The 15,121-nt window shown below is 41.6% G+C and overlaps 1 protein-coding gene across 14 annotated transcripts; it reads left to right on the forward strand.

Moving 5' to 3' along the window:
• The first annotated feature begins 7,899 nt into the window (after positions 1-7,899).
• LOC147614493 (uncharacterized) lies at positions 7,900-14,283 on the forward strand. 14 transcript variants are annotated; one of them, XM_086781060.1, is made up of 5 exons: positions 7,910-8,324; positions 9,910-10,464; positions 10,587-10,735; positions 10,817-12,355; positions 12,449-14,283. In XM_086781060.1, the coding sequence occupies exons 2-5, from the start codon at positions 10,222-10,224 to the stop codon at positions 13,683-13,685; spliced, it is 3,168 nt and encodes a 1,055-aa protein (XP_086637186.1). In that variant the 5' UTR covers positions 7,910-8,324; positions 9,910-10,221; the 3' UTR covers positions 13,686-14,283. The 14 variants fall into 14 exon arrangements, with proteins under 14 accessions (XP_086637184.1, XP_086637186.1, XP_086637175.1 ...); XM_086781052.1 differs by adding an exon at positions 8,422-9,580 and having other exon boundaries at positions 7,958-8,324; positions 10,587-12,355; XM_086781059.1 differs by having other exon boundaries at positions 7,988-9,580.
• The last annotated feature ends 838 nt before the right edge of the window (positions 14,284-15,121 follow it).

Below are 15,121 nucleotides of genomic sequence, written 5' to 3' on the forward strand. Positions count from 1 at the left end.
TAAGCCTAGCCACACCTAATATTGTACTGAGGGCACCTTCTTGAAGACTTGTAAGGTCATACCTACACATGTCGTGTCCTAAAAAGATTTTATTGTCATAAAATCTCTACGACTGTTATATGCACATCATCTGTGCATATACTAGGAGGCTAACCCACATTAGGCTTGTGAGCATGGGAGCATGGGAACAAGCTCTAGTGGAGCATGGGTTAGGACTAACCTTAAGGGTTAAGGTTAGGGTCAGGCATCCAAGGGTCACACATGGGAAATGGAGAGTCAAGAGTCACTTGAGGGCCCTCCTATTTAATAGGGGCATGGGGCACACTCAAGGGAGGCTTGGAGGCTTGGGAGGCCAAGGCTATAATATCTTGAGGCTAGGTTATGTTATGCTCTCTTGTGTAGAGGATCGTAACTACTCACCTACCATTTCACACTATAGCTACATGCTATTGGATTGGAGTTATACCTCTTGATGGTATGTGACATCAAGGCAAAGGTATGATGTATTTCATTATAATTCATGTGTGAATCCCTTGGGCTCGGGGGTGGTCGGGTGGATGAGTTTATGCCTGATTTATGCATGTTTATGCATAACAATTATCTAGAGAGATCTTAGGGTTTTAATAGTGGTATCAGAGCAATCTCTAGTTAATTGTTGTTGATTTTTCTTTTTTATTTTAAATTTTAGTATTTTTTTAAAGTAAATTTTAATATTTACTAATAAAAATATTATTTTATTGATTTATATTAATGATTTGCACATGGATCGTCAGTATGGCGATTGGAACGCTTGTTACTACTATTTAATGGATGAATCGACGTTGCGGGGGAATTTCGTGAGTTTAATGCTATTTTTTTCTATTTTTTATGGTTTAAAATAAGCATTAATGGAAATTTTTACAAAAACGCCACATATTTTATTGTGGATATTTTTGGTAGAATGGATTCCCTAAATTTAGATTTTTAAAGGAAATTTTCCCTAATTTTTTAGATTTTTTTTGAGCATTTTTATGGTTGAAAATGTATTTTTTATACATTTTTACGAGTTTTCCCGCAGGTATGCGATAAAAATTATGCCGATTTTCTGCTGAAATTCAGTAGGGGGCAACATGTTGATGCATGGAATGCTCTCCCGTGTGCGTGGGATCCTCTTCGTCTCTCAATTTTGAATTTTCCTCTCACGTATATAAACACCTCTTTAAAAAACATATTTTTATTAATATTAATCATAATTATGATTTAATTATGATTAAAAAGGTTAATTAAAAGTTAATGAAATGTTAACCTCTCTGTTAAGAGAGAGAGAGAGAGAGAAGAAGGGGGTGAAGAGTGAATTGAGTGGAGAAGATGGAGAGGAGAGAAGGGTGTGACTCTCTCTCACTCTCTCTCATTTTTCTACGCGTAGGCGCCAGGGGGGTGCGCAGCAGCCGCCCGCCCGCCGGCGGAAAAATGATCCCCCCTCTAAATTTTTTTTTATAAGATTTTAATTAAGCTTTATTAAAGTTGGTTTTTTTTATTTTTTTTAAAATGAGTTTTTTAAATTTACAAAAAAGCTTTTGAATTTTTTTCAAAAAAAGCTTGGAAAAAAGCCTTAAAAATAGAGAAAATTTGACATTTGAGAAAAAAAATCTATGGAAATTTGTGAAAGTTTTTCTCTTAAAACCTTTTGGCTTTTCATCTTCCGGGAAACCTTTTGGCTTTCCGCTTGCTCGGGAAACCTTTTGGCTTTCCGAATTCCAGAAAATCTTTTGACCTTTCAGATTCCGGAAACTTTTGACCTTTCACATTCCGATTTTTTTATCTTTTCGTTTTCCCGAAACTGTTGGCTTTCCGTATTGTGGGAAAACTATTGGGAATCTGAAATTTTTCGACCGTTCGTATTCTAAATGCATTTGGGGTAAATTAAAAATTTTAATTTTTTTTTAAAAAATTAGTGAAAAATTAGACAAAGGTTATTTTAAATTTTGGGAAAATGTGGGGTTGGTGTTTGGCATGTGGTGTGTCCATTTGGGCGCCCGTCACCATTCAAATTCTTTTAAAAATATATTTTTTGACCCAAAAATTTAGAAAATCCATTAAAATTGTAAATTTTCATTGGATTTGAGAATTGTCAGGCGGAATTGGAAATTTCGTGAACGATGGGATTCTCAGGAAAAATTAGGAATTTTTTAGAAATTATTTTTAGAAATCCAAAAAATTGGTATTTTTAAAATATCAATGGTATTTTGGTAAAATTATTTGCTAATTTTTTTTGGAAAAAATATAGGTTTGGAATGCCATAAGAAAGGTTTGGTGGAATTCAAAATTATTATATTTTGAGGTCCTAAAAAATTAGAGAAAATTAGGAAAAAATCATGATAATTCTTTTTCTCGAGAATTTAATATTTTTGAGGGTTATTTAATGTTGAAGTATGTTTTCTCGTGCTGACATTAGATAGATACGGGTTATTTGTATATTATTAATACGATTATACCTCGTATTAATAGTTATTTATGTTTGGATTAATTCTAAACGATGTTTTCATGATTTTTTACCATTGTTTAGCCATTCTTTTTGGACATGTTCCTTAATTTCTTTTGATGGCTATAATTTGCATTCAAAGTGTGTTTCACCTTTGACACTTTTCCATGATAATTTATTTTGCACTTGTTTAAGTGTGGTTTGTGCTTAATTTCTTAAGCCTAAGACAGGTTCTATCATGGGTTAGTTGATTGGTTTATTTTGGTGGATTTTATTAGATGTTTTCCAAGTTTTTATATGGACTCATCAGATTCTGCCTAGATTACTTGTGTCTACGGGTTTTTTAATGAGTGTTACACACATGTGTTTCACTTGCTTACTTTGGAGTTTTGCTTGAACGACACCACGTTCATATAGTCCAGATTGATGAGTTGGCCACCAATTTTAATGCTTCTTTTTGGCATGATTAATGTCCATTAGATAGCATGCATTGATTTTTATGATCAACTATGGTTTTTATGGATTCGAGGAGCTTTAATGCTTTTATCCATGGTTTTATAAGGATCTTTGGATCTTTTGGATAATTTCATGTGCTTTGAAAGTAGCATTTGCCTTCGTTTTTTGCACATAATTTTAGAGTATATTGCTTGTACTCTTGTACATATTCCAACTCGGATACCTAGTTGTTTATGTATCTAGGTGAGTTATTTTTCTACCCTAGCTTTATTGTATTTATTGGGTAGTTATCATTAGAAAGGCGCCAATAATTCAATTTCTTTTCTAATGATGTACTTGGAAAAGAGTAATTCCTTGATGTAGTCGCAGGAATATAGAGACAGATTTTAGTATGTGAAAGTCTGGGATAAGGCCATCTTATTCCTTTTATACATGATTTTATTCATATTTTCCTAGAAGGCATACTAGGGAGTTTCAAATTGTTAAGGTATGTATGGGTGGTATCATGGTGGTATAGGACGCTAGTGATCCCTCACATATATTATCTTATAGGATAATTTGGGCTCAAGATCGTTGCTTTGCTTACATCACTTAGCATGTTGACCTCAACATTCAAAGACAATCTCATTTTCTAAATTCACTAGAAGTTACAGTGTAGGCATTCTCTAGATAAACTTCTTTTATCTATAGTCTGCATGTATTGATGAGTGTAATCTCGTCGATATTTTCACTTGTTGAAATCTCTTTCTTTAGAGTTTAACGAGTTTATCTTGTTGTGTTCGGATTAAGGAAATTTGGATTTTTCCTTTGTTGGCATTTCTTTCTCTAGTTCCGTACTTTAGGTGATTTATACAATCAACCTGATGGTTTACGGATGGACATATGTGACTCATCGAGACGCTGATGACTCTCTATGTTGATATGGGTAACTCGGGACATCAATTATTCCATGTGCAGATGTGGGTACGTCGGGTGCCGATGAATCCCTGGTTCCTGCTATTATAATGCCATGTTTTCCTACTTTATTTTTGAATGGTTTACAACGAGGAAATTACTTTGAGTATGAATTCTTTTGATCATCCGCACTCTGATGGGCAAACAGAGCGTATGAATCAGATTGTAGAGGATATGCTTCGTGCATATGTCTCTGGAAAAGCATCAAATTGGGAAAAATATCTTCCAATGATGGAATTTACCTATAACAGTTTTAAATATACGGCTATTGGTTTTAGTCCGTGCATACTTATGTATGGGTATCAACCTAGGGCACCTATTGGTGTCAGTCTTAAGGACATCGAGCTTGATGCATCGAGAGGGATTTCTTGTGTGATATGCAGGAAATGTTGACCAAAGCTCGGGATTCTATCAGGAGTGCTTAGGATAGGGCACAGTTCTATGCTGATAGAGAACGCTCAACTTGGTCTTTTGAACCAGGATCGTTGGTTTATTTTAATGTTCCTAAAGATTCTCAGACTTTGTTAATAGGAAAATGCTCGAATTTATCTCCTAGATATTGTGGTCCATTTCGATTTATACATCGGATTGGCAAGGTTGCGTATGAACTAAAACTACCTCCAATTGTTCATCTGGTCTTTCATATTAATAGATTGAAAGGAAAACTGGGAGGTGAGGATAACACAGTTACTCCTTAAGAACTCTTGAAGACAAAGAATTATCCTATGTTCCACATGAACATGATAAGGTACTTGAATTTAGGGAAACGAAACTTTGTAGTTGACTAATCCCTGAGGTTAAAATTAGGTGGAAAGATAGGGAAATAGAGGATTCGACTTAGGAGTTGGTTGAGATTGTTTAGCACAGTTCTCCTTCTTTTAATTGTTGCAAGAGTGCAATGTTTTGAGAGAGGTGAAGTATGTTATATGCACATTATATGTGCATATACTAGGAGGCTAACCCACATTAGGCTTGTGAGCATGGGAGCATGTGGGAACAAGCTCTAGTGGAGCATGGGTTAGGACTAATCTTAAGGATTAAGGTTAGGGTCAGGCATCCAAGGGTCACATGGGAAATGGAGAGTCAAGAGTCACTTGAGGGACCTCCTATATATATTTAATAGGGGCATAGGGCACACTCAAGGGAGGCTTGGAGGCTTGGGAGGCCAAGGCTATGTTATCTTGAGGCTTAGGCTATGGTCTCTTGATGTTAGCTTGAGGCTAGGTTATGTTATGCTCTCTTGTGTAGAGCATCATAACTACTCACCTACCATTTCAGACTATAGCTACATGTTATTGGATTGGAGTTATACCTCTTGATAGTATGGGACATCAAGGTAAAGGTATGATGTATTTCATTATAATTCATGTGTGCATCCCTTGGGCTCGTGGTGGTCGGGTGGATGAGTTTATGCTTGATTTATGCATGTTTATGCATAACAATTATCTAGAGAGATGTTACGGTTTTAACAACGACAACATCAAATTCCCAAGAAAATTATCATCCTTCTCAATTATCAGAGTATTAAGGTCAATTATTGCTCAAAAATTGCTCACTAACCCTACAATAGGCACATTCCCCCACTTGCCACACCTGGCTCTCACTGGCATGACGTGCTGGAGCTCATGTGGATTGTTAGTTCACGGCATGAACTCTCTGTTTCTCTTCCTACCTCCGACCTTCAACTGCATCGAAAATCTTCTAGCAATAGCCGCTTTCACGATATAAGAGGACTTTAAAGCTTTCACACTATATCCTAGTATCCAACAGATCAGAAGACCCATGTTAAGTAGTTTTAGTAGAGAAACACTCAAAAATTTAATATTAATAAATAAAAACAAATGAAAACAAGAATATATATATATATATATATATATATATATATATATATATATCAACATTTTCCAAGGCGAGGCGAATGCCATAAGATTGTGGCGCAAGTGATGTTTATCAAGGAGGAACATATATACAACACCTTTGGCTTCTAGCTAGTGCACCAACCTCAACACTTTAATTCAAGCAAGCCTAACTTCAGAAACTTGTGTGTTCCTTTTTTAGCTCTTTGATTCATGCATCAAATTTTTCCATACTAACCTTTCACATAACACCTTGCTAGCTGGCCATATATTTTGCATGCATTTTTTCCGCCCTCCACATGATCCCTTCGCAACCATGCAAGCATGTAAACACGATGACTAACTTCTCTCCATAGTCATGTCACATATCCTCCACCATAGTTTGAATATGATCGTCTGATGCACATACTTTTCCACCTCGTCAAGTACCATTTCACCCTCACTTTTTGCGCGCGGTAATGGGACGACTTGGGCCTTAGTGTGTAAATCCATCTTTGGTAAATCCATCTTGCAAATAGGGGGGAGACTCTGGGTACCCATTTTTTGTATACACTGCATGGCTTGGCCATAGGATCTAGATGCCTGAGGTTGAGGGTACTTTGGTAGCAGGACACTGATAGTCTTAGGGCCTCACCGCACTTTCTCTCAGATTTATAGAAGAGGCCCTGGGAAACTTTCTGATCTCGAAAGATCACTCTCTTTTTGTGTGGTTGTTCGCACATAGGAGTTTGGTGGTAGGCACATGGTTGGCCGTTGGAGGTAGACCAGCATCGTGCTCGAGATGTGGCCATCCAAGGAGTCTCAATGACATTGTCTTTGGGATTGCTTGAAGGCTCAGTAGGTTTGGCAGCGGATTCTTTGCATCTTCACTATGGACAGGGCCTCTTCTTGTACTATTACTTGGGGCACTGTCGCTTGGGCCATTGAGGTCGAGGTTGTCATGGCTTACGAGGATGAAGGTGGGGGACTAGCCGTTTCAAGTCTCTCACCTTCGCATCTTGATTGTGCCAGTCCTAGCCCCATCTATTGGGCTCACTGGGGACTCTTGGTTCGAGCTAGAGATCGGGGATTTGTAGCAGCATTGCCACATGGCACATCTGGAGAGCTCGATGCAGCGAAGCCATCGGAGGCACCCACACCCCACCTACGGAGTCCATCACCTCGACATCATTCATACTCTCTGCGGCCAGTGGGGGAAGCTTCAGGGTGGTTTTGACCATATGCGGAAGCGTCGTGAAGCCTTCCTGAGGCTATGGCAACCTGGTCCTTTCCTCACAGATAGTGGTGGTGAGCCTAGTTGTTGGCACTCCCACAACCCTTGTATGAGATAGCCTTCTCCTCGTAGAGTGGCCAGCTGCTGGAGGAGAAGTGCATCCTTTTCCCCTTTCTGTTCATCATTGATCCTTGTTGTGTACATGGAGGCGAGTTTGTACTTAGCCTTTTAAGGCTATTTTCTATCAACTAATAGAAGGATCTTTTAAGTATCAACTAATAGAAGGATCTTGTTTTTGGGAAAAAAAAGTGTGTAAACCCATTAGATGATCCACCCAAATTAGTAGTTGAGAATGTCCATGTCCAAGTGTACGAACATGCAATATGGAAGCCAGATTAGTAGTTGAGGATGTCCATGCTTCAAGTGTGTAAACATGCAATATGGAAGCCAAGGCAATACAAGAACAAGGGGCATGGTACCACATGCGAGCATTACATTATACATGATTAGCCAAGCCAGGCAAGCCTTCTTTGGCTCTACATACTTATTCCACAATTTGCCAAAGAGGAAGTACCATTGTGTTCTGTCCCGCATAAGACCCCATCTCTTGTTAAGTGTACAATGCACAGGGGGAGCCCTTTTCTTAGTAGGGATGTGAGGAGGTTAGGCTGTGAGCTCCACTGGAGTGTGGCAAGTCTCTAATAGAAAGTAACCAGTAGTCAATGTGACTCCACAAACTTATCCTATCACCAATAAGTTCTAGCTCTACATCAGAGACATTGTAAAGCCTTATCAGCTTTGCTCTAGAGAGCCAAGTCACCAAGGATACTATGTTGGTTAAAGTTCTCTATATGATGTAATTCTTCTCTTACTTCTTAATATAAATAGCCATTACTTTGAAAAAAAAAGCCATCAACTAATTAATGGAATTACTTTTTCACTCACTGTAGGTCGTAGGTCAGTGTAGGTCATTGGATACGTAAGGGGGTATCGTGTGAAGATGCCTGAAATTAGGGCTGGAGGAGAATATAAAGGGCTCTTTGATTTATTTTCTCTCTGTGCAGCGTTGCCATCTTCTTTTTCCTCTTCCTGAATTTTCTGTGTATTCTGGTTTGCTAACTTGCCCTGGAGTAGGCTTGTGTCAGAGCCGCGCGTTTTCTAGTCTTTATAGACAGGGCCCTTCAGCGGTTCTGACGGAGATTCACCGCCTGAATCACAGTTTACCCTAATCTCGACACAGCAAGACGCAAAAGTCCTCGAATCCTTCTTCAAACGAGGGCAAGGAACCCTTTCCGTTCCGCAGGATCCAGTCCGTTGGAGCTCTTTCTTGACCTAAATCGGACCATCGAAGGAGCAGTAGGGTTTTGTACAATCGTTTTTCCAGGTTGAGCTCTTGAGAGAAGTCTATTGTTTTTCTTCTGGATATTGTTGCAGGGCTGTAAGAGAAAAGCTTTTTTGAGTCTGTGTGGGTGGATTAGCAGGTTTCTACAGTATGTGGTCAGCTTACCTTGACGGATCATAAGAGAAGGTGAAAGGCAAAACCTTTGCAGGTGAAGAAAAGGCAAAGCCTTTGCAGGTGAAGAAAAGGCAAAGCTTTTATAGGTCTTCGAAGAGCTTCAGGACAAAATTCTAACTAAACAAATCCCATGAGAGGAAATCTGTGAGGGGTTATATGTCGTTGCAGTCTACCGCAGCCTCATGTTTGCTGCAGACTTGCTAAGCAGCTTAGGCCATTTGCAGCAGCATTTATTACTTGAGTGCAAGCCGCCATTTGCTTAGCTAGGTTTTCAAGCCTCTCAGTCTCATAGGGGCAGGGGCTTTACATAAGCAGCATGTTAGGTCATGTGTGGAGCAGGTTTTTGATGCAGCAACATGACCACTCCAGTGTAAGTCCCTGATTTAGCCAGGGTTTCAAGCCTACAACTGGCCTTGGAAAACAATATGGGCAGGCTTGGATCAGACCAAGTCAGCTCGTCCTGATCGAAGGAGGGCTAAAGAAGACGTAGATCCACAAGATATGGGCTTGTATGAAAGTATGCTGCTCTCGATCAGAAAAGTGAGTGAAAGCATTGGCAAGTTTTCCCAGGTGGTGGAGTGCAAGGCCACTTCATTATCGACAAGACCTCGTCCAACCCAACGAAACTATTTTCATCGGTGGTTCCTGATGACCCCGATGGAAAGGTGGGTGCTTTGTGATTTGTCCTAACATTTAGGTCTTTCCTTTTTGGCACCTGTGGCATGCTGGCTTGAGCTGCGGTGCCTCTACTTCTGCCAGAGTGGATGCAGCTTGTGCTGTTGCGGTAGCTTGAATTCCAAAGTTACTACCTATCTGAGTGTATGGCGGAACACGGTTTTTGGATTGTGGTTCACAGTTGCCATCTGTAGGTTTGAGAACGGCTCTTTGTGCACAGCAATGTCTCAGGAAGCAAGTTAAAGCTGGAATGGGGGAAGTTGTGGGTTTTTCTTGTGCAGCGCGGCATTCAAAAATTGGGTGTACAGGTTTGCAAACCAGGCAGCGCCGTGTGGGGGTGAGGTGGGGGTTTGCAGACAGAATGGTGACTTGACTGCCAAGTGCAAGCAGTGTGGTCAGCTAGAGCACTCAGAATGCCATGGCCAGAGACTCTTCTCCCAGACCAGCAGGTTTTTCATTTCACTTAGACAGATCCCCCATGTTGTGTATGTAGCTGACTTGGACTTCCAGGGTGTTGACCTCTACTTTAGTTGGAGGCAGCGTAGGAGCAACCTCTTGTCATCATCATTTTTACAGATGTGGAGCATACCATAGGATGAATTGTTTTTTTGGGATCATATGAATCATCACTTTTGACCACACCATACCCTTTTGAGCACGTGTTAAACTATCTACAAGGGGGTTATGGTGCTGTGCAATGTCAGTTCTGCTTTTTGGGTATCAGGGTGAAAGATGGAGGATCTTTGTTTTCTGATTCCGATCCTTCTGACCTTTGCAGGCTCCAGAGGATTATTTCTGCTCCACTTGCTTAGTGCTGCAAAGGGAGGATATTCTTGCCATTAAGTTGGAGGAACAGGTTAGTCTCAGGCATGCTTGACAACTTCGGGAAGTCTTTACCTAATAGGAACCTATTGGGGGTACAGGGACAGGATGTCGGCAAGAGTTAGTGAGATTACTGGACTGAAGCTGGATGCTTTCGCTATTTTGTTTTGAAATTATTTAAAAAAAAATTCCAGAGCCAGCCTGAGACTACAGAATTCAGAACTGAACAGGGAGTCTTGCCACTTTCCTTTTGTTCTGCAATCAGAGCATGGAAACAATTACAGGTGGAAACAAATCTTCACCTGCTAAACAAGCGTACACTAGTGTGGGTATAAAACGGCCCATGAAATCTATTCAGTCAATTGGGCAGGCTGTGAAAAGACCTCGTGTCAGCGGAAATGGAACGATGAAAGCTAAGGACATTCCTGAAAGCCAGCCAGGCAACATCAACAGGATCAAAAACATGGAACAAGCTGCGGATATGGAGCCCAAGGAAAGCGATTCTGGAAAGGTGATGTTCTGAAGTATTCCTGAGAATGCAGGGTGATTCATTTAAATGTTAAAGTTTTTAATCCACTCTTTTGATTTATAATTGATAGTGCGTTTAATGTTTACTTCTGTTATTGAATGCAGTCAGGTGTAGCTGTGCTTGGATGGCGATTCAATGATGCACCAGCCATTGTACCATTCAAGAAACGCAGAATTCAAATTGCTGAAGTCATGAGAACTCCATCTCCACCACCAAGGTCACCCTCTCCCGAAATTATGTCTCCTCCATCAAGGTCAGCTTCTCCTGAAACATCTCCATGGAGGCCACCCTCTCTAGGATCTAAATTTGCATCTGAACTATCCCCATTTTCCAGGTCTTCGCTGTTTCCCATATCTCTAGTGCCACGTTCAAGGTCTTCGTCAAGATCTCTTTCCCCACCACTGCCAGCCTCACGCCTGCAACGACCGGCTCCTTCAGGTGGTGAGCTCAACACTGCTGAGAGAGCTATGACAACTCCCTTCCATGATGGAGGGGCAGTGGAGATCAAAGAACCGAGTGTGGATTTGGTTGCTTCACCCTCTTCACTCTCTCGAAATTCCTACCCAACTCTCAAGAGCCACAAAATGGGAAGTGAACAACAGGCCATAACAAGTGCAAAGGTATGCCATGATATTGATGATGATATGGCTGGGGATGTATTAGAGGGGTGTTCAGAGGAGGCTAATGGACACGGTTCACAAGATGCAATCAACCAAGATGGACTTGATCAGGATGCTTCACCAGAAAAACTACAAGGAGAACTACTGAGATCTGAATCTGGCAGTTTGAGTAGAGATGATCGGTTGCATTGGGATCTGAATACAGATATGGAAGCTTGGGATACATTAACTGAACAGGCTGCAGGCAAGAATAGCAAGGGTGACGAGGGTGCAGAAGCCCCCTGTGTATCAGCGAGTGGAAACTCTGACAAGAGCAGCAATGGCAACAGGAACAATGACTACGTGGATGATGGTGTTAAGGAACAAGTGGAGGAGGTGCCAGAGATTGACAAACATGTTGCCCACAAAAACTTAGAATTCAGACAAGTGGATGAGCGTAGCAGCGTTGAAAAAGATGAAGCAACACCACTTGCAATGCAAATTGAAAGTGTTGGGATGGCTGAGGTTGTGACGCATCATCTTGAATCAGACAACCCCGTCTCCTGGGATGGGGAGTTTACTTCAGGTGATGGAGAGGTTCTTGAGAAGTCAGGGATAAAAAATCATCGAGAGGATATTTCGGAAAGACTTATGCTGAAATTTGAAAAGCGAGCTAAGTCACCTAGTGATGATGCTGAAGGTTGGAATCACACATCAGAGGAGCCTGAAGCAGAGGAGCATGTCGACTATGGTGATTCTGACTGTAGAGATGCTGATGACATTGGATTGGATGCAGATGACAGAACCTCTTTGATGCAAGATGAGAGCAACTGGAAGGCTGAGGAAGGGACTTGCAATAATGAATCTGGAAAGCTTACCCCATGGGAAGGTGAAGCGCTGTCAGATGCTGGTGAGATGCTAGAAAAAGATTCTTCTCATGATGGTGAGCTGTCTGAGCCAAGTCTCGAAAAGCGTGCCACATCAGGTAGAAGCAGGCCCACAGGTTGGGATCAGCTGCCGGAGGGTTTTGACAATGCTGAAGAGGCATTGAAAGCTGCAAAGGAGATCTCTTCTCAGCAAGGAGGTCGAGGTGGGTCCTGTGCTAGTCCTGGAGGAAGGGGTTCTTTGTCCAGTTCTCATGCTGCAAGTCGGTTTGGGCTTGGACGTGGTACTGCTAGAGATGGACTCTCTGCTGCGAGAGTAGATAGTTTTTTTAGGGACAGGCATTCTAATGAGGTCATGCATGACAGAGACAGCTTCAGTCATTCAAGAAGGTAAGCATTTCGGTTGTGTAAGCTCTTTCCACTTTTTCCTGTCTTTTCAAAGTGTCTACGTGACTTGACACTCATAATAAATTACCCCTGCAGACTGGATGATAATTTCGGTGCTCATAATGCTGCTCGAGGCAGAAACCTTGGACGGAGAGGAGCAGGAATTTCTGGTAGAGGCAGGGCTGGTGGATGGTTTGACACTCAACCTGGTCCTAGGAATCAATGGGGTCCTGGCCGACACCGACCAACTTCTGGCTTTGGCGGACCTGCTAATGCTGCGGCAGTGGCAGCTGCTAGAGTTGAGAATAACGGATTTATTGTAGCTCGGGATGGCACAATCACTAAATCTGGAAGTGTGATTGTTCCAGGCAGAGGAGGGATACGATCTACGGTGAGTGGTAGTAGGGATGGCAGGGGAGCTCTTGTTCAAGTTGGTAGGGGCCCTCCTGCTGACATGGATGCTGGGGTGCATTATTCGATGAGGGCAGGTGTAGGAACTGATAGAATTGCTGGCTTGAATGTGGGAGGGAGAGGTTTGGGATCAGGGACTGGGCCAGGACTCGTGAGTGGTATGCATGATAGAGGGGGATCAGCTAGACGAGGGTTGATGGACAGATACAGAGGTGGGGGAATGGAATCAAGGAGAAGCCAGTCACCTCGCAGGTCAAGTCATCCTCTGGATCATCCAAATTTAATGAGTTGGATGCCAAGCATGAGGCCAGAGTCTAGAATTGTAAGATCAAGGACACCACCATCTAGCCACCGTGCTGTAAGCCACTCAGAGTTCGCCTCTGCAAGGAGTCAGCGCTCTCCTCCGCCTTCCTCAAGGTGGTCTACTGATAAGAGGGAGGCAGATAACTATCGTGATCGGGACTTCAAACGGCCCCTATCTCGCTCCCATGTGCATTCACAGAGAACCTCTCCACATGTTGTTCACGGTTCCTCTCTTATGGATGAGCGGGATCGGCAAGTCCTAGCTGGGACCCAACAAGAACTGCCTTTGAAAGGGTCATCAAGTTCTGCGTACTTGGGGAAGTCTGGAGATGGCAGCTTAGAGGCTTGGCGGTCAAAGAGAAGCGAAGATGAAGATTTACGGCACACAGGCTCACATTCAAAAAGTGGAGATCATGGGAGAAGCAGCCCAAGAGAGGGTGACAAGGATAGAGATAAAGGAAGCTCCTACAAAAAAGACAGAGAGAGAGATAATGATAGGAGGCGAGATTCTCATAGCTCATCAAGCAAGGATGGCAGGTCTACAGCAGGTGGCTACAAACATGCAAGCACTCGGGAGGCAGATGATGATGTTGCACCAAGAAGGCGGCGTCCTTCATGATGGTTGCTTGGTGAGACTAATACCAAGGAGAATGATATTGATGAAAGGATGGTACTGTTGGGAGAAACCAATTCATACCTTACAGATGAGCTCTACTCCTTCCAACCATGTTATGCAACATTGACCATACAAACAGCTATTTTTTCTTCCTACAACGCGCCTTGGCTACCTATTTTAGTTCCTAGGCCTCTTTTAGGAGGTCAGGTTCTGTGGGATTTTGAAAGATGGGGCTTGTTCAGTCATAAGCGTCTGCATTTGTAACTAAGAGGGGCTTATCTATGCAGAAGGGTTGTCAGGTGTCTACTATTACTCCTCTTTGGCAATGCCAGCTTTTGGTACATCTCCCTTTTGATTACTTAAGATGGGCTCATCTATACATAAGTGAGCAATTTCTTTGTTCAGTATGGACTTGAACAGTTCCCAACTTTCATTCTTATGTGAGGAAAGCTACATTGGTTGAGCATTTGTCAGTTTGAATGCACGCACCATATTGGACAATCTGCCCATTGAATAGCTCTTTTGCAGAGATAATGTAATGATTTTATTTGCTCTTCTAAAAAGAGTGCAAAAATATCATCAGGCCATGGTTTGAGAGCAACAAGCCCTTTTTTGGTCACCAAATTTTGAGTGTGCAAAATTGCAGCAAAACAATGTCAAGCCTTGTTCTCCCTCTTGGGAAGGAATATTGAGTGAAGATTTGATGAGCGACTTCGCAATTGAGTTTAAAAGCTCTACTCAAAGCAGTTTAAAGATTTTGCTCTCAGCTCATCAGTGAAGAGCTTGGCAAAAGAAAGTAGCAGAGATGGTTTTCCAAAACCTGAAACCCTCGGTAGAAGAGTAGATGGAATTGGACAGTGATTACCAAAGCTATGATCAGAACTTGAGTTTAAAGACATAAAATGATGAAATGAAAAAGAAAGGTTTGTAATTCATCAAGAGAACACAAAATTATATTTATGAACTTTGAAAAAGGCATCTCTATCTTATTTTATTGCCTATAATTACTTTTTAAAATTTCTCTGCCTGTCCTAAAGTATGTATACCTTTGCTATGGTTTCTCAACAACCTTGCTCATCACCCACATAACACCTAGATTCATTGACTGTTTTATTTATCTAATTACTTTTACTCAAGGTCACTATGACCTGTCAGATTATTATATCTTGGCATTGCCTATGCATTTAATTTCGTACTAGTCTCAACAGAAGTAGAGTTTGATCTACAAAAACTAGATGACAACATATAGTTTATAAGCTCAAGACCAAGCATGAGGTTATCAGGCACATCCTGCGTGCTTTTTCTTCGGCTTTTGTTTTGGGGGTGCTTTTACTTCTACTATAAAGAGGAAAAATAAGGCCTAGGATAGGGCACAGTAGAGCAAGATGCCATATTCTACTTATGAGCTAGCAAAGCCTTCTTTTTGGCAACTCAAGAAG

The sequence above is a fragment of the Cibotium barometz genome, chromosome 42 (genome assembly GCF_041138505.1).
Source record: "Cibotium barometz isolate CiBa-2024 chromosome 42, ASM4113850v1, whole genome shotgun sequence".
NCBI lineage: Eukaryota > Viridiplantae > Streptophyta > Polypodiopsida > Cyatheales > Cibotiaceae > Cibotium > Cibotium barometz.

What these genes read in the sequence shown, in the direction of transcription:
- LOC147614493 (XM_086781049.1), top strand. Translation starts at nt 10,222, where the DNA reads ATGGAAACAATTACAGGTGGAAACAAATCTTCACCTGCTAAACAAGCG. An exon ending in AGGAAAGCGATTCTGGAAAG is followed by an intron (nt 10,465 to 10,586) that starts GTGATGTTCTGA and finishes TATTGAATGCAG; the next exon opens with TCAGGTGTAGCTGTGCTTGG. An exon ending in AGCTTCAGTCATTCAAGAAG is followed by an intron (nt 12,356 to 12,448) that starts GTAAGCATTTCG and finishes TTACCCCTGCAG; the next exon opens with ACTGGATGATAATTTCGGTG.